Consider the following 18,665-nt stretch of genomic DNA (forward strand, 5'->3'; position numbering starts at 1 on the left):
TTATTACTTGTAATTTCATGATTTTAGATTTTTTTAATAGTAGTTTTATAATTCTGTTTTTTTAATAGTAGTTTTATGATTCTGATTTTTTAATAGTAGTTTTGTGAGATCGTTTTCTTTTTAATTTTTTTATTGTACTCAATATCTGGTAATCGTGACTACAAGTAATTAATTGTTCGTAATGAATAATAATTGCTTGTAGTTATTAATTTAACCAAATTCTTAAACTAACTGTTGTCTGCGTAAGTAGGTCTGAGATAGTAACGTTCACGTTTTATCAATTTTTAAGTTAAAAAATAGTAAATAAATAGTTTCAAAAGCCAAAAATTTAATGTCAGTATTATTCATTATCATCATTATTAAACGATAAATTTCTTCTATTTATGTGAATTCTAGAACATTTATAATTATTTGCATGAAACTTGATCCTCTTTTAAGAAACATTTTCTGATAATAATAATATTCTATTTTGGCTAATTTAATAGATTTTTCTTTATATATATTCTTTAACTACGTTCTAGAAGCTATTCATATTTTGAAATTTAATTTACATAAGATTTTGCTTTTTCATTAAAATAAAAGGAATAATCAGAGTGTAATATAAGTATAAAATAAATACAATCTAACCCTGTTATAATGAACCCTGTTATAATGAACACTCGGTTGTAATGAACGCATTTAGTGGTGTCTTCTGAACTGCTATTAAATTAATTTTGTTTCTGAAGCTTATAGTTAACAGCTGGGAAATTGGAATCACATTTCTTTTTTGCAGTTGTTTAAATATAAATGATGCAAAATGTTTAGTCTATATGATAATTATGACTTTTATTTAATGATGTAATACACAGTATTAAAAAAGTGTTTAAAACGTGCAATTAAGCTGCAATAAATAAATAATGCGCATGTTTACGAAAACAGGCAAATGGGAGAGCGAATTGATTGTTCAGTTTCCAACTTTTAATTGCAACTTTTTTCAAAAATGACGGAATTCATAAACATCTGGAAAAATCCAAAAAGGTTGAAAATTGAAACGATAAACTTCTGAAAAATTCGTTACTGGGAGACGGCCAGTTCGTTATATTGAGATACTTTGAACGTTATTTACCGTTCCGACTAAAAATTTCATTACAGGAATAAATTCGCTATAAGGGAACTTCGTTGCAGAGAGACTGTACATTAGTTGATAATTTTATAAAGCAAAATGTGTACTATTGCAATCACTATTTCCAATAGTTCTACTGAACATTATTTCAAATATTTTTTATTTAGTGAATCCTCCTCATTTATAGTGCTGTTTTCACAGATGGTTCACTATAGCAGGGTCCGACTATTTTTATAAAATGTATATAAATATAAATAAAAATTTATGTATATATTAAGATAAAAAAATGTTGTAATCAGGGATGAGATTTTTCCGCTTTTTTCACTTTTATCTCTTAAATTTCAGCTTTTTTATCAAAAATTCAGATTTTCTAAAAATTTCATTTTTTTAAATAAGTATTCTGCTTTTTCAGAAAATTCACCGATTTTCAAAGAGAAACAGAAAATTCAAACTACATAGCTACCAATCCTTTCTCATTTTTACTTATTTTAGCTATTTTCTCCCCTTTTACACGCAGCAGATAAGATTTTCCGAATTTTTTACCCGCCCTCCAGATAGATCCGATTTTCGTAGTTCAAACGACGCTGCTTCTGACAAGCCTTTTAGAGGTCCCAAGCCTGGAATCTGCTAATATCTCGATTCTTATTCACACGATTTTAATATCAAACATAGCTTTTCATATTTGCGTGTTGCGATTCTTATTCACGCGATTTGAATATTGTACGTTGCGATTCTTATTTACGAGATTTAAAAATCCGATATTGTGATTCGTATTTACGCCTTTTTAAAAACCTATGTAGCGATTCGTATTCACGCAAGTTTAAAATTCAATGTCTTGATTTGCTCATGCGGTTTATAATATCAAACATTGATTTTCGTATTTATACGTGATTTTAAAATAAGGCATTGGGATTCGCATTCACGCATTCTAAAAATTATGCATCATAATTCTTATTTATGCAATCTAAAAATTACGCATCATGATTCGTATTTACGCGATCTAAAAATTATGAATCGTGATTTGTATTTACGCGTTTTAAAAATTCTATATCCCAGTTTGTATTTTCTCATTTTCAAAATCGTATATCTAGTTTCATATTCATGTGATTTCAAAATCCATAATTGTTATTCATATTCACGCAATTTTAAGATCAACTATCGCGATTCTTGTAAGAAGTAAATTTTTTTTAAAATTAGTTACTATAAAGGTGACTGTTTTTCTAACGACGATTATTAGTATATGTAAGTGTTACAACATCAGAGAAACTGGAAGGGAATATATTCAAAACTTACATTCTGTGCTTGCAAAGAAGAAAAAATAGGATTTGTCACAAGATGTTTGAAGATGGACTAACGACTAAATATAGCAAACATAAAAGATATAGCAAACAAAAGCAATCACTTAAAAAGGGATTTAATTAAAAAAAAATTTTTGGGGAAAAAGAGTTAATTAACTCATCATCAAAATTTTATTTATAATTGCTGTTATTTATGCTATAAAATGCAAAATTCTTATCAAATAAAAAACAATTATCTAAACAGTTGCTGATTGTCATGTAATTTTTCAAACTAAAATAGCAATTTTTGTATGTTAAGGAGTTACTATATATTTCTACTTCACTGTTATTGATATGTTTCAGAGGGCTGTAGTTAGATTAGACTATAATATGAACATAATGATTCGGTCCATTGTTAAAGTTTTTTTTTCCAATATTATTTAAAAAGTAATATTACTGATATATTTGCTATAAATCCCATAACAGTATTTATTAAAAGAAAGGAAATATTAATGTATATTCTCAGTAATTTTAATTTGTTAAACCAGGTAGTTTTTCAAGTAATAATTGTCTCTTATGTGAACTGAGGAAAAATATAATTTCTAGCTTTATTTTTTCAATTGGTAATTTTTTTTCACTAAATGTTAAGTATCAATGTAATCGTTTTTATAATCATAGATTAGTACACAATTGTATGTCAACACATCATTTATTACCTTAAACTGTCTGGAATTTGTTATTAAAGGGTTGCGCTTGCGTAAAATTTACTCTCGTGGAAATTCAGCTTTTTTGCGTTTTGGCTAATCTCATCCCTGTGTAATAACTTTTCCTTAACGCTTGTAATAATTAATCGTAATTATGACTCAATAATGTCATATTAATCATTTTTAATCATTAATTATTTATCTCAGTGTGATTAAATAAGTAAAGCTCTTTTTCACAATTTCTTTCTTTGTTTATTGCGGAGGCGATTAGAATAAGAAAATAAAAATAAATTTCTTTCTGATAGTTATTTTTTTCATCTTAAATTACTTATACAGAGCGAATGATTTGTAACGTCTTTTAATGAAACTATCTATTTAATCTTTCGTGCCTTTATTGAATTAATATTATTCGTTTTTTTTGGTCAAGGAAAAGATTTCATTCGTATTTTATTGAATATCTTTTTAATGATACAATCAACGAATGTTAGACGTGTTTAAAGGCATTTAGTGAGAGTTTCCTTTTGCAAGTTCCTTAGTTTGAAAATTTGAAAGAAATAATCCGATTTTTATATTCAAGATTTATTTCTTCTGTGTGAAAAAAAAATCTTTTCTTCTTTTCTTTTGCGCATTTATCAAATTATATTATCTGAGGTTTATGTTATTTTCGTTTAAATGTTATGCATTTTTACAATGAGTTTTTTAAAATTTCGTTGCATTTATGAAAGCATGATTTTTCGTTCTTTAAAGAAATGTTTTTATTTATTTATTTTAATATCGGAGATTATTCGATGAACAAGCAGCCAACAAGATAGCAAAACTTTCAACAGTAAAAAAATAGTTAATAAGAACTAAGTTTCATATTTATTGTTGCACACTACAATAAAACTTCAAAATCCGCGTTCCTTATTGAAAGTAATAAATAAAATTAAAACAAAATGTGAATGTTTCTTTTTTCTTGTTATTCTGCCGTTTTGAATAAAACACTATACTTTTGCTTTGTAAAAAATTGGATGAGGGTATACTATCTTAATCCTTAGATAATTGATAAAAAATATGATTACTTAACATTGTTGAACGCATTTTATCTTTTCAAACAAAACTAATCTAATGGTTTTATTGTTTATCGCTTTAGCTTATTTAATAATAGTCATTAATATTTTAAATGTTTGTAATTTTTTTAAAAAAAGTTTTGTTTTAAAGAAATTTAAATTATTTTTTTATGCCCAAAAACATTGAGTTATGGAATAAAATAAATAATTTCTAATTTTATTATTGGTTGCTGGAACTCAGTAATATAATTACCATAAAGCGCATTTTGCATAGACATGCTGTTAACCAGAATGAGCATTAGTAAACTTTAAATAGCTATTTCTGAAAACGTTTTCTTAGATCACTTTTTTTTTATTTTTATAATATACATTTTAAGTTTTTGTAGCTTGTTAACTATGTAGCCACTATGTAGGTTGTGTTGCATGTAGTTTTTTTTTCTTATTGCGCTTTTAGTTTTTGAATAATATTTTAATAAATGAATTTAAATGCATTTGTTTACTATGCCGTAATTTCTTTTAAATTAATTTTAAAAGAAAGTTTCGTATATCGTAACATATGTATATCAGTATTGTACTCTCTGCTAAATTTTTAAATAAATTCAGATGAAACTTCGAGCATTTTTTTGGTTGGCAAATTTTTTCCTTTGAATGTTACTTGCGAATTTCTTTTATTAAATATAAACAGAGATGATTGCGCTCCGGAAAAAATCCGGATTTTTCATTAAACGCGCTCCGGAAGTTTCCGGAAATCTGAGGTCCAAAAGTTTCAAGAAATTATTGATCACATTTATGTATTAAAAAAATTATGTTTTATTTAGAAATATTAGAACTCGAATTTATACTTGGCATCTCTTTCATTTGAAAATTTTTTTTGAGGAGAATAATAAATGTGATTAGAGATAAAAGTAAACTTATGCATAATTATTCATTTAAATTCTGCTGCATGTAATTTATTTAGAATTTCATGTTTTGAAAATATCAATAATTTAAATTTATGAAGACATTAATTTTTTGCAATACGTAATTAATGATTTTATTGGAGAAATTTTCAGGATTTTTGAGTTGGGCTCACAATTACCCCTGAATAAATGAGAACATGTAGAATATTATTACAATTACTGAATTTGTATTTATATTACATATTCCTCGTTGATTGTTTTAATGAATAAATTACTTGTAGTTCTAAAAAATTAATAAACCTTTTATCAATCAATATTAATATTGTAAACTTTATATTATACGAACAACAGGTGAATGGGGGGGGGGGGTATTTCTTTCCAAGTTTGTCAATGTATTTCAATGCCAAGTGCATTAATTCCCCCTTTCCCGCGTCGCATTAATTCAGTCTTCAAAACGTGCTCTGTTTATTGTTGTGTTTTTCAGGAGAACTTAAAAACATTATCCTATTTGAAGTGGTTATGAGTCATTCTTTTAGCATTCTTTTTTATTCCTACATCACTAGAGGTTTCGACTTCCTCTTTATTTCCAATTCCGACTAGTCTGCAAAGAGAGAAAATCATACAATAAGTTTGGTTGTATTCGTTTCAGTAGCCTGCTTGGCGAGCTAAAACTCAATCCTACTTTTTCTCCCAGTAGCAACCCTGTTCGCTTCAGGACAACGACGGCATGCAATAACATTACAGTTCAGTAGCTGTTCAGTGTTGTTTGGGTTGGTGCGTCGGGGTAAAAAAACTTTAACTTGACCGACAGTTCGTAGGACATGCTGAAAACAGATGGATAACATTCCAACCTGCAGCTGTGGGACATAATTTTATTTTCCTGTGGAATATTTTTTATTAAAAATTGTATTTGTGTGCTTTATTTTGGATTACTCGTTTCTTTGGATTTACTGTGAATGAAGCTAGTGTGTTTTTTGAAAATTTTTCACGATGTCAGGTGCAACATCCGTCTCTCACCGGACCCAGAGACAAAAAATGAAGCATATTTCACCCTTGATGTATCATCTCCCGCCGGCAATTTGGTCGGCAGTTATTGAAGAAAGTGATTCTGACAGTGGTTCAGAATCTTCCCGTTATTCAGCTTTAGTATCATCTGATGGTTGTGGAACTGACTCAGATTCAGATTATAGTAAGTTTTGTAAGAATAATTAAAACACTGTTCAATGGTCAATGACCATTACTAATAATCTTTTGAATAAAAAGAAATTAACTCGCTACTTGTTGGTTATAAACAGTTGATATGACCGGAAAAGATATGGCTTAATAATTAGTTGATTTTTTTAAATGGATTTGGGGAAATGTTTTTATTTTTCATTATTGTGATTCTTAGTTAAATTAGTAATTTTATCCTGCTATTCAGCTTTTGTGTCATACTTTGTGGAACCGATTCAGATTACATGAAGTTTGATAAATTACTTGTTATTTATTATAATAACTACTTGTTGATTATTATCATTTCATATGATCGAAATTTATATGTGCTTTCATATTAAGGGTTGATTTTTTTTTAAATTAATTTTTTATTATCAATTGATATGATCGGCTTTATGCATAGCTGATTTTTTTAAAAATGGATTTGTGAGAAATAGTTTTCTTTTTGTGATTCTTATTTAAGTCGGTAATTTTATTTTATTCAACTTAAGTATTATATTTTGGGGAACAGACTCAGATTATATGTAAAGTTAATAAACTACTTGTTGATTATTATCAATTGAAATGATCGAAAATGATGGTAGCTTTCGTTTTCGATTTCTTTCTTTCTTTTTTTTTTAATAGTTTATTATTAGCAATTGATATTATTGGAAATGATGAGGGCATTTTGCTTAGTTTATTTTTTAAAAATGAATTTGTAAGAAATTTTTTTTTAAGTAATTCTTAGTGAAATCAGTAATTTTATCCTACTATTCATGCTTAGTATCATATTTTGGGAAACAGACTCGGATTACATAATGTTTAATAAACTACTTGTTGATTATTATCAGTTGAAATGATCGAAAATGATGGTAGCTTTCACATTAAAGGTTTGATTTTTAAAAAATAGTTTATTATTAGCTATTGATATTAGTGGATCTCTCTCATGGATGCTCTCATGGATGAGAGCTTTTTGTTTAATTTTTAAAAAAATATTAATTTGTAAGAAATAAAATGTTTTTATTGTGATTTTAAGTTAAATCGGTAATTTTATCCTGCTATTCAGCTGTAGTATCATATTTTAGGGAACAGACTCAGATTACATTAAGTTTAATAAACTACTTGTTGATTAATATAATTACTATTTGTTAATTATTATAGTAACTACTTGTTGATTATTAGCAATTGATATCATTGGAAATGATGAGGGCTTTTTGCTTAATTAATTTTTTAAATATGAATTTGTAAGAGATAAATTTTTTTTTGTGATTCTTATTTAAATCAGTAATTTTATCTTTCTATTCAGCTTTAGTATCATATTTTGGGGAAAAGACTCAGATTATCTGAAGTTTAATAAACTACTTGTTGATTATTATCAATTGAAATGATGGTAGCTTTCATTTTCGATTTCTTTTTTTTTTTTAAATAGTTCATTATTAGCAATTGATATTATTGGAATTGATGAGGGCTTTTTGTTTAATTGATTTTTTAAAAATAAATTTGTAAAAATTTTATTTATTTATTTTTTTATTTATTTTTTTAATGTGATTCTTAAATCAGTAATTTTATCCTACTATTCTGCTTTGATATCATATTTTGGGGAACAGACTCAAATTATATTAAGTTTAATAAACTACTTGTTGATTTATTATAATAACTACTTGTTGATTATTCTCAATTGATATGATCGGAAATGATGGAAGCTTTTATAATAAAGGATTGATTTTTTTATAATGAGCTTTCATAAAAAATAATTTAATTTTTGTGATTTCAAGTAAAATGATTAGTTAGGCTATATTCGACTCTGGTATCATTGGTTGTAGAACAGACTCATATTACAGTGAGCTTTATAAGAGTATTAATTAAGTAGTTATTTGTTTAAGTACATAGTTGATTTTTTTCTCAATTTATTTGATCAAAAATGATGAGGTTATATTAGTTATGATTTTTTTTAAAAATAGTTTTCATGTAAATTAATTTTTTTTTATTTTCATTTTATTCATTAAAAAAGTAAAATCAGCAAATTAATTTTGCTATTTTGGCTTTAGTGTCATATGAAGGTTATGAAATAAGCTCCGATTACATTAAGTTTTTAATTAAATCACCACTTGTTGAGTGTCAATTGATGTAATTAAAAATGATGAAGGTTTTTCATGTTAAAGTGTAGATTTCTTTTTAAAAAATTTTCACGGAAAATATATTTTTAATTTTTTATTTTTTTGCTATTCTAAGAAAAATTAGTCATTTTTTTCCGTTATATGGACTTAGTGTCATGTGATGATTGTGGAACAGTTTTTGTAGCTGATTCTAGTAGGTTTTATAAGAATAATAATTAAACCCCTATTTGTTGGTTGTTAACAAATATGATCTAAAATGATGTTTAAATGTTAAATATTTTTAAAAATAGTATTGGGGTGGGAAATTAAATTTGTTGTGACTCTTTAAGTAACCCCAACATTGTTAGCTAATTTCTAATATTCATTCAAAGAGTTATGAAATGAAGTGTTTTGATTTCTTTTATGTGCAGTGAGTGAAATTATTGGTAGACTTACTTCATAGTTTCTATTATTCAGCTTTTGTAATTCCACTACTTCATAAATCTTTTCATATGGTTTTAGTGTTAAGTTAATATGGAAGCCATAAGGTTCTCTATATGACAGGGGTGACCAACCTGCGGCTCTTTGAAGGATTATTTGTGGCTCTCGATAAATGTATCCAAGTTCCCTTTTCATTTTTGTGCTATTATATTTTAATATTTTTCTGAATCCATTTGAAATTAACATAATTCAAGGTGAGTTTTCCATTTCCAATATAATTATGACCCAAAAAGCATCTGAAGAACTAGAATTAATAGAGATGCAAAACGATGAAGCTCTACAATTAAAATATAAGTCGACGTCGATTACTGAATTTTGGAAATTTGTACCAGAATCGAAGTATTCTGTATTATAAAAGGCTGCTTGTCGAATTATTTCAATATTCGGAACAACGTATTTATGTGAATAATTTTATTCCACTTTAAAATTCGTGAAATCCAAACACCGATCAGTATTAACTAACCAGCATCTCAAAGAATTACTGAGAAGTACTGTCACCAATTATTCATCAAATTTTAAAGAATTACCAAGAGAAGTAAAATAAATGTGTTTAATTTTTTACATTTAAATTCAATACACATATTTTGTACTTTTATTTATATGTTTTCAATAAATATAATTTCTGTAAGAAAAAAAATTTTAATGCCTTTTTTGCATAACTTTTAAATACGTATTTAATTGCGGTTCGCGGAAAATTTCAAATTTTGAAAAATGGCTCGACTATCAAGGAGCTTGGCCACTCCTGCTATATAATATGCTGATTGTCATATTTTAAGATTTTTTTTTCCTTGAAATTCTATCATTTTCAATTGTGTATCTTGTATGGGCATTACATTAAATATTAAACCTCCTATGGTTAGCTGGGTGACAGTAACCTTTGATCAAATACCTAACCTAACCTAACCTTTGTATACCTAACCTTTGATCATTTTGCCACCAAGGATTATTAACAGACACTGTTTTCACCAATCTTAATGGAAACACTTGTGTGCTTTGTTCTTTGGGCTATCTTCTCGCCTAAATGATTGATACTATAGATATCACGTCTTTTTATTGCATGCATGATTTGCATTTTAGTAGTTTCTTCTCACCTCTTATCAAATCATTATTCAACCGTAAAGTTGTTCTTGTGTTAGTTGAATCATATAGTTATAGCATTTCTTTGAAAAACTTAGTTATCTTATATTCTATTTATCTATCTTCCTCGATATATGCATATTTCAAATATTTTAATTAGAAAGATAAATTTTGGAAGATTTTTTAAAATAAAAAAAAATTAAACGCTTATTTCTTTATTTTTTGAATAAGAATAATTTAATGTAGTTAACTTAATTTATGTCACTTAATAGTTAAAGTGAAAGGAAAAGTTTTTTTTGGAAATAATTGGCTGTCATATTTTCGTTGTTTTCCCCTTTAAATTATTTTTAAGCAAAAGTTTTTCAGTTTTTTTTAGTGTGTTTTATGTATTCAATAGCAGATAATTATTTAATTCAATAAAATTTGTGAGTGTTTTTGCTATAACATATGTTAAAAATATCAGTCTTTTATTTTAACATGCATCTATAACATACTTAATGGAACATGATTACAATTTGTCTTCATCTGGATAGCAGGGAAAATACAGGAAAATTTTTAGTTTCTGAAGAAAGTTAGAAAACTTATTATCTTTTAGTAAAAGATAAAAAAGGAAACTTTTTGATTAAAATTACATCATTAAAAAATTAATTAAAATTTATTAGGAAAATTTTTTTTCCTTCTGCTTGAGATTTTTTAACGGATCTTAGACATTTTTACATAGCTTATTTCTAAAATGGCAATAAATTTTTTCCTGGAAGCTACTGTTTTTTTTAATGTCATTTTTAGCCTATTTTTTTTATTGAAGTGTTTAAAAACGGTATTCGTAACAGGGGGCTGCATAAAAGTCGCGACAAACTTCTAGGAGACTTAGAGCACATCACCGGGATTAACATTGCATAGGACCCGTGTTCGGAAATGTCGTCATACGCAGCTAGGGGCGCTTCCCCTATTATGAACTGTTTCTTCGTGTCCTTCTAAACAGATCCTAATAGCCAAACGCCCCTATCCGCGTGCCATGACATTTTCGACATGGCATCCTAGGCAATTTTAATTCCGATCGTGTGCCCTTACTTCTCGAATTTTTACGCAACCTTCTGTAATTTATAACGTAAATAATGTAAATAATATAAAAATTTGCTTACAAACATTTGTTTCAACATCAAAAGTGCCATTCAGAAATTTTAAAAAATTGAGAAGGTATATAATGTTCTATTTTCAGGTTTATTCCAGTCTTTTATCTAGCAAGAATGCTGCCCATTGTTGAGAATTTTTTAACGATTAACCAATGAATAGATAAATTACGTGTAAAAGATATAAACGCTATTCTAATAAGTGACTCATTGGTATAACATTAACTATTTCTTCTCTTGTTTTATTTTAAAAATCTCAATATTCTGACTAAACCTAAACGTGAGAGGATTGGTCCACTAATAATCAAACTTGGATTAAACTTTTAGTATATTTATTTAGATTGGCTTTTTAGCCCTTTGTCGGAGAATTTTTATTAAAAAATATTATTCAGTCTTTTTTCATTATTTTGTATTAATTTAGGTTAAAAATGTTATATTAATTTAGGTTAAAAATGTTATATTAATTATTAGGTGAAAAATATTATATTAGTACCTTAATAATTAGTATTCTAATATTTTATGGTAATGAAATTCAGCATGATACAACGGCATTTTTTTCTGTGTTTAAGGTAAAATCTTCCAAACACTAATAATTTTTAAACAATTTTTCAAATTTACTCTTATTTGTAGTTATTTGAATCTATGGGAAACAGTTATTCATCATTGAAACTTCTTTAATTTACAAAATCAATTATCTGATAAATTTTTGAATATGAATGCAAAATTGTTTTTCCAACTACTTTTTGGGGATTTTATATTTTAGCACAAATTTGATCTTGATAATCTAACAGATTTTTTTGAGTAACTGTTAGATTGTTTTTTATAATTAAGAAATATTAAAATATATTTTTACTTGTAATTAGGGCGCCAGAAAAAATTACATAAAAGGGACACCGGTGTCCCCGTCTGCGTCAAGAGTTTAAAAATGAATCATTAAATATCATGTTTGTAAAGGATGAATAAAATTGTTAAAAAATAAAAAGTCTGAATTAACCAAATTATTTGTAAATGATCCAAAAATCTCAACTGCATTTAAAATTTTCATCCTAATTAAAACACAAATTGTTTTGCTGGAACTTGGACGTATATCGTTCATAGTTCTCCAATTATAAATCATTGTTCTACGACGTTAAAAGACAAATTATTGAATATCATGTTTTTTTAAAGGATGAATAAAATTGTTAAAAAAATAAAAAGTCTGAATTAACCAAATTATGTGTAAATGATCCAAAAATCTCAACAGCACTTAAAATTTTCATCCCAACTAAAACACAAATTATTTTGCTGGAACGTGGACGTATATGGTTCATAGTTAAATCATTGTTCTACGACGTACGTCGCAAATTTAAGCACTTTTTGCTTTATGGGCAATTTCACAGTAAATTGTCAAACTATTGTCTGCAACAAAAATCATTGATATAATTTATTTTAGGTTAATAAGATGTTCAAGAATATGTTGTTTGTAGTTTGTTTCATTGTTTAGAGTTTTGTTTATTGTATCAGATTCAGTATTTAAGTGGGAAATATAGCAGAATTCTTGCAATAAAGGAAAGGAAAAAAAAAAAAAACTTTTTGTAATTTATTATTAATTTTTTTTTTACTTGAAATGTATTTTCAAACTTTATTCACCAACATGCTTTTTCAGTTTGGATTAGAATCGCCTTCTTTTTTCTTCTTCTTTTTTTAGCAGTTAGAAATATAACCTGTTATGTAGTTTTGTTCTGTAAGATAAGAAAGATATGAAAAAGATTTATTTATTATTTTTTTAAGTAAGCTTTCTTCGAAAAAAAAAATTATTTTAAATTTTTACCACATTTAATGAAATTATGCAAAAAAAAATTGCATAATTATTGTTTACTTTTTTATTTTTCGAGAACTTTATTTAACATCAGTCAAACTCGTTTATAACGAACGTGAAAAGAACGCAATATTTTCTCATTATACCGATTTTTTGTAAAGAACGGGTACGTGAATAAACATCTCAAAAGCTCATACATACTTACAAAATTATAAACAAAATACTTGATTTATCTATTTTTTATTTATATGTTTGCTAGATTTAAGACATTCTGACTTTCAGCTGTCTTCAGAATGTTAAGCGAATTTTTCCGAGAAGGGATTAGTTAAGTGATAGAAATTTAATGAATCACAAAAATATTGTTCGTTAAAAGAGATCTGTGCTCCAATAGACTTAACATTGTACCAACCAAGTATTTTTGATTTGTTCGTTAAATACGAGTTCTTTTTAAGTAAGACCGCGTTCTAAGCGAGTTCGACTGTATTTATTTTAAAGAGAATATACGAATTCAAGTTTTTATGATTTAACCCTTTCGTTACGGCAGTCCCCTCCGCTGAAGTGACGCCACTGAACGACGCTCCACGCCCGAGGTGTGCACATTACATGCCACTAAGCTGATGTTCGGATTTTTTTACTTAAGTGTTTTGCTGATTTTGTAAGTATTATAAATAAATATGTAATTTCCTGCAAAAATATGCAATTGAATAGCGCATTCAAAATATATTTTTAGTGGTATTTTATTTTATAATCGTCGTTGAACAACCGACCCAATTTCTTGGGTTTACGACCACTAATGTTCAACTCCGTAGCCTTGTAATTTTGAACCCAATCCAGAAGACAAGGGAACTCCTGGTTCAAATATAGGGAGACATTTGCCATCGTGGAGGACTTTTTGATGGAACTAACCCGCATTTGCGTTAAATGGAAAGGAAATCCACGGAAACCTCCCACGGTTAGCCTAACGGCAAGGGGACTCTAACCCATGATCCGTCTACCACTGAGGATATTTTACGTGAGACCTGAGGTCCGTGCGAGCCGGGTGCGGAATTCGTATCGATTAGCCATCGCTGGGATTCGAACCCGTTTCACCTCATTGGAAAGCGAACGGTCTATCCCCTGAGCCACCATGGCTCATTTTAGTGGTATTATCACGCTGATGTTGGCTGAATTCAGCTCTTGTAAACACAGCTTGTTCGGTGGAAGCCGGTGAAATACGTCGTTCGTACACGTAGGTCACGTAGATGCCGGTTAAATGCAACGGTCACACATACAGGTCATCTCGGAGATGGCGGCTAAATACTGCTCTCGTAACGAAGATATTAAGTTAAATGTATGAATCTGTGTGTTAAATACTGCGCTCGTAACGAAGAGGTTAAGTTAAATGTATGAATCTGCCTGTTAAATACTGCTTTCGTAACGAAGAGGTTAAGTTACATGTATGAATCTGTGTGTTTTATAACGCTTGATTGACAAAGAGAGCGTCACGAATTTCAAACGTCTACGAACTGTTTAATATCTGAGTAGGAAAATCATTGAAGCAATGGAATGGGAGGAAACTAAGTTAAATGATAGTGTTAAAGTGCCTACACCTGAAGAAGCGGTGTGCGTATTTAAAAAAAGAATAATCTTTCAGTGTTATTCATATCTAAATAATCACTGATAATATTCTCGAATTGTGTGAATAAATGTTTTTAACATTTTTATGACATTTTATAATCGTGCAATAACGTTTCTTAAATGATGCGTGAAGTGGTTTAAGACATGGGTGAAGAACCTCAGATGGATTAATTGAATAATGTTCTAATTTGACTAGCGTGCTGGCTTGTTGACAAACATGCAATTACAGTAACTGTACATCTTATTTCACAGTAGAATGAAATTAATGATTTAATTCTAAATTTGTCTTGTTGTATCATAACGAAAATTTACTCTATTTCCATTTTTATGTTTGACTGAATAAAATGACTTTGACTAGTTTATCATTCTATAACGGGAGAAACTTAAGAGGCCTCTTCCCTCGTACCAAAGTTAACCGATAAAAAGGAATAAACAGAAGGGGGGGATTTATGCATGCTTTTTAATAGTCTTATTTAATTATCACAAATGAGGTCGTCAATTACAATAGAAATATAGCTGCCATTGTTGTAGAACTTTTATTTTTTTCCTGACAAAATAATACTGTACGATTTTTTAATCAGCATTTTTTGAAAGGTAGTTTATCGTTAAAGGTAGTTTTGTTTTAGATTTTTTTATAAATGTCTTTGTTTATTGAGTAATTTACGTTAAGATAATTTTTCAGCATCTTCTAAATCAGTTTAAATGTTAATAAAAGTATGTTTTAAAGTATCCTAACATAGACAAACATACAGCATTGAATTAGTTATTCAAAATTACTAACGGCATAATTTTATTGCTTTACACATTTTTGAGAAAAAATTCATTAAGTTCTAAAAATTATAAGTTCTATTTCTCTTACTTTTAGAAAGCAGCGCTCTTTTATTTTCCACCTTTTTGTCGAATTGGTGTATCATCAAAATTTTGCTTAAAGTAATACTAATAATAATAATGAATAAACCAGAGAGAAACGAATAACGAATTCGTTACGAGAGAATTCGTTAGAGGTTTCTCTAACGAATTTTATCTAAAATCCAAGATGGTTGATTTCAAAAGTGCTGTTATTTGTAGTTTAAATAAAAAATTCTCCTGATTTTAGTATACTTCAGAAAATTATTTAAATGAAAGAGTTTTTGATTATAACTCTTATCAGAAAAGGTTTGTTAATCGGTTTATTTTTTACTTGAGTATTTAAATAAGTATAACCGCTGAATATATATTGTTAGCGTTTGAAAGATTTTCTTTTTAAATATACTAAAATTTCTTTTTGTTTTAAATCTCTTTTCAAAATTGTTTTTAAATTAATTAAAGAATATGTTAAAGTTAAGACCCGGATTTTGATGACATTAGCATTCTTTTTTTTGCATTTTGTTTTTTCGTTTTTAGGGAATTTCTTGTTATTATTAATTTAATTTAATTTATTTATTTATTTAATTATTTTTGAGTTTTTTTTTTGCTCCATTTTTTTTATTATTTCTTTGACTTCGGTAGTTTTTATGTTCATTAAAATTTATCTGCAAAACAGAAATGTTCAGGAGTCGATATATTTTCCTTTTTTTCGCTCAGTATTTATTTCATACTTAATTGAACGTGGAATATGTACAGAGATGCCAACTTGCTCCGGACAGCGAACAAATATTATCTTTCATTATCGGATATTTCTTACTTTTTCGCACAGCGGATAAATATTTTTATTTTCTATATTTTCTTTTTTTTCCTAGTCTTTTGATATACGATTCTTGGTTGAGTAAATTTGATTTATAGGGTTATTACTTACCACTATTTCTAAATAATTCAATGCCTCATGTAAAACGCCAACTTGTTACAGTTATACCGGATTGAGCCTTTTAAAAATGTGACAAAATTAACCGAAAATCCGTATATTTTAGTTTAGTTCTCTACCGTTTCTTGACATATTTTGTCCAGAGCAGTTGGCATCTCAGTTTGTTATATATTTTATATGAATGAACGTTATTTAAAAAGACGAAACCATTGTTTTAGTTTAATATTTCTTTTTAAATTATTGGGAATTTGTAAATTTTTTTTTTGTGTTTTTAAAGACAATATTTGCATATTTTAAGAGTATCTTTAGGGATTTTTTAGGTCATCAAAATCTGGGCTATAGTTGACGTACAATCTAAAATGAAATCAATTATTACTATTCAAAACTATAAATTCAAATAAACAATAAATATACTAAAAAAAATTATTTGCAACTCCATTTAGTGTCAGTAATCAGGGGTCTGTCCAGACGTTTTGTGAAAGGTCCTGTTTTTGTAAAATTGTGAAAAAATTACTCGTAATTTGTGAATATAAAATAAACGCTAAGTCACATTCTTTCAACCAGGGTCCTGCTTTTGTGAATTTGTGCAAATAGGATCCTGTTATTGCCAAAAACTTCTTCAAGGAGTTTTTAAATTGTAAAGAGATACAAGATTATGCTCAACACTGTAAAATTATAATTAAAAAAAATTAAATTTTAAAAAATAAACAGCACTTGCTGCTACTAAATTAGAGATGCAACATTCAAATATTTGGTATTAAGCCTATACTGCTGAACGCAGAATATTCATTTCGGACGAATAAAGGAAGAAGCGTCTGCCGAAGACAAAATTTAGTTCGTTTACTTGTCTTTCTCCCCCCCCCCCTTTGGGAAGGGTTTATTCGATTAACAAAACAATAATTTTTTTTCGATTATTACAATAATTTATTATTTGATTAACAAAACAATAATTTATTGTTTTCTTTAGAAAACAAATTTGTGAAGGGTTCGGTTGAAAGAAAAATTATTTTGTGAAGGGTCCGTTTTTAAGTTAAAATATTTGTGAAGGGTCCATTTTTATGAAAAGATATTTAGTGAAGGATCCGTTAACGAAATTTCTTCTAAACAGTCCCCTGAATATGCAATAAATATACTAAAAAAATTATTTGCAACTTCATTTAGTGTCAGTAATAGTGAAAAATATTGACAGTAGTTTGATTTAATTTATAGTCTTCAGTGTTATTTATTCTTTTTCTTAGTTGGTTTAACTATGGAATTAAATGTGTTTTTTTCTCAACCTGAATCAGCAGATATTTTATTTATTAAAAATCTGGGCTTTAGTTGACATACAATCTAAAATGAAATCAATTATTACTATTCAAAACTATAAGTTCAAATATGCAATAAATATACTAAAAAAAATATTTGCAACTCCATTTAGTGTCAGTAGTAGTGAAAAATATTGACATTAGTTTAAATCTAATTTATAGTCTTCAGTGTTATTTATTCTTTTTCTTAGTAGTTCTTAGTTGATTTAACTATGGAATTAAATGTTTTTTATTTCTCAACATGAATCAGCAGATATTTTTTTTATTATGAGTCACATTCATTGTGTATATATTTGGCATAAATGAAATTATTGGTCACTTAATTGTTCGAAATAACCTTTTGAAATGTTAGTTCCGCATACAAGCGTGCATCTTTCGTTCCGAATCACCTGGTCGAATGCGGGTTTTTCTTTTTTCTTTTTTTTCTTCTTTTTTTTCACAGCATCTGGGAAAACTCTGAAATCCCATTTTCCCTCATTTGTAGTAAACGCTAGATTCTTTTTCGTTTCTAGGGTAAAATTTAGTTTATCAATCATAATCTTTCAGGTCATTTCCCGAATTGATGTATCTTTTTATTACGCTTTATTTGTTTTTAAATCAAAGAATTTATGATTTCCTCTAGAATTTCATTGGTGCACTGCATTTGTATTTAACTTTAATTTAGAATTCTAACTTGAAATTTAAATGAGTTATTATTTTTTTTTCAAGATATAAAATTATTATTATTGACATCATTTTTTTTAATTTTCTTTTTTTAACCAGGATTTTGATTTTTGTACGGCCAAAATTTAACTCTAAATTCATGAAATCATGGGTGCCACGTGTGACTAAAAATGTAACAAGTGGGAGAGACTATCATTTCGTTTATATTTATTCAGGGTGCGTAGCGTTTTTAAAAAGTGCTTAAAGGTGCTTATTTTCGATTTTCGTTTTTTAAAAGCCCTTAAAGGTGCTTTTTTTCATTGGGTGTTTTTAAAAAGTGCTTAATTTTCCCTTGCCATGTTGGTTTTCGCTGCGAATTATGAAAAAAGACACAGTTCACATTGTTCTATTCAACGTTTTCACAATTAATTTAACCCTAATCTATTTCGGCTTATTGTCAGTCCCTAGCATATGAAAACACCATTTGTTTTTTTA

The 18,665-nt window shown here is 27.6% G+C and overlaps 1 protein-coding gene across 6 annotated transcripts in view; it reads left to right on the forward strand.

Moving 5' to 3' along the window:
- LOC107436641 (disco-interacting protein 2) overlaps positions 1-18,665 on the forward strand; it is a 190,082-nt gene that overhangs the window by 108,192 nt on the left and 63,225 nt on the right. For 2 of the 6 annotated variants that reach the window (XM_016048412.3, XM_016048411.3), the window contains exon 1: positions 2,792-6,220. The exons of the other annotated variants lie outside the window; for them this stretch is intronic. In XM_016048412.3, coding sequence (XP_015903898.2) covers positions 6,022-6,220 — 199 coding nt within the window. In that variant the 5' untranslated portion in view covers positions 2,792-6,021. Of the gene's footprint in view, positions 1-2,791; positions 6,221-18,665 lie in introns of those variants that run through there. 6 annotated transcript variants of the gene reach the window in all.

The sequence above is a fragment of the Parasteatoda tepidariorum genome, chromosome X2 (assembly GCF_043381705.1).
Source record: "Parasteatoda tepidariorum isolate YZ-2023 chromosome X2, CAS_Ptep_4.0, whole genome shotgun sequence".
In the NCBI taxonomy this organism is placed as follows: domain Eukaryota; kingdom Metazoa; phylum Arthropoda; class Arachnida; order Araneae; family Theridiidae; genus Parasteatoda; species Parasteatoda tepidariorum.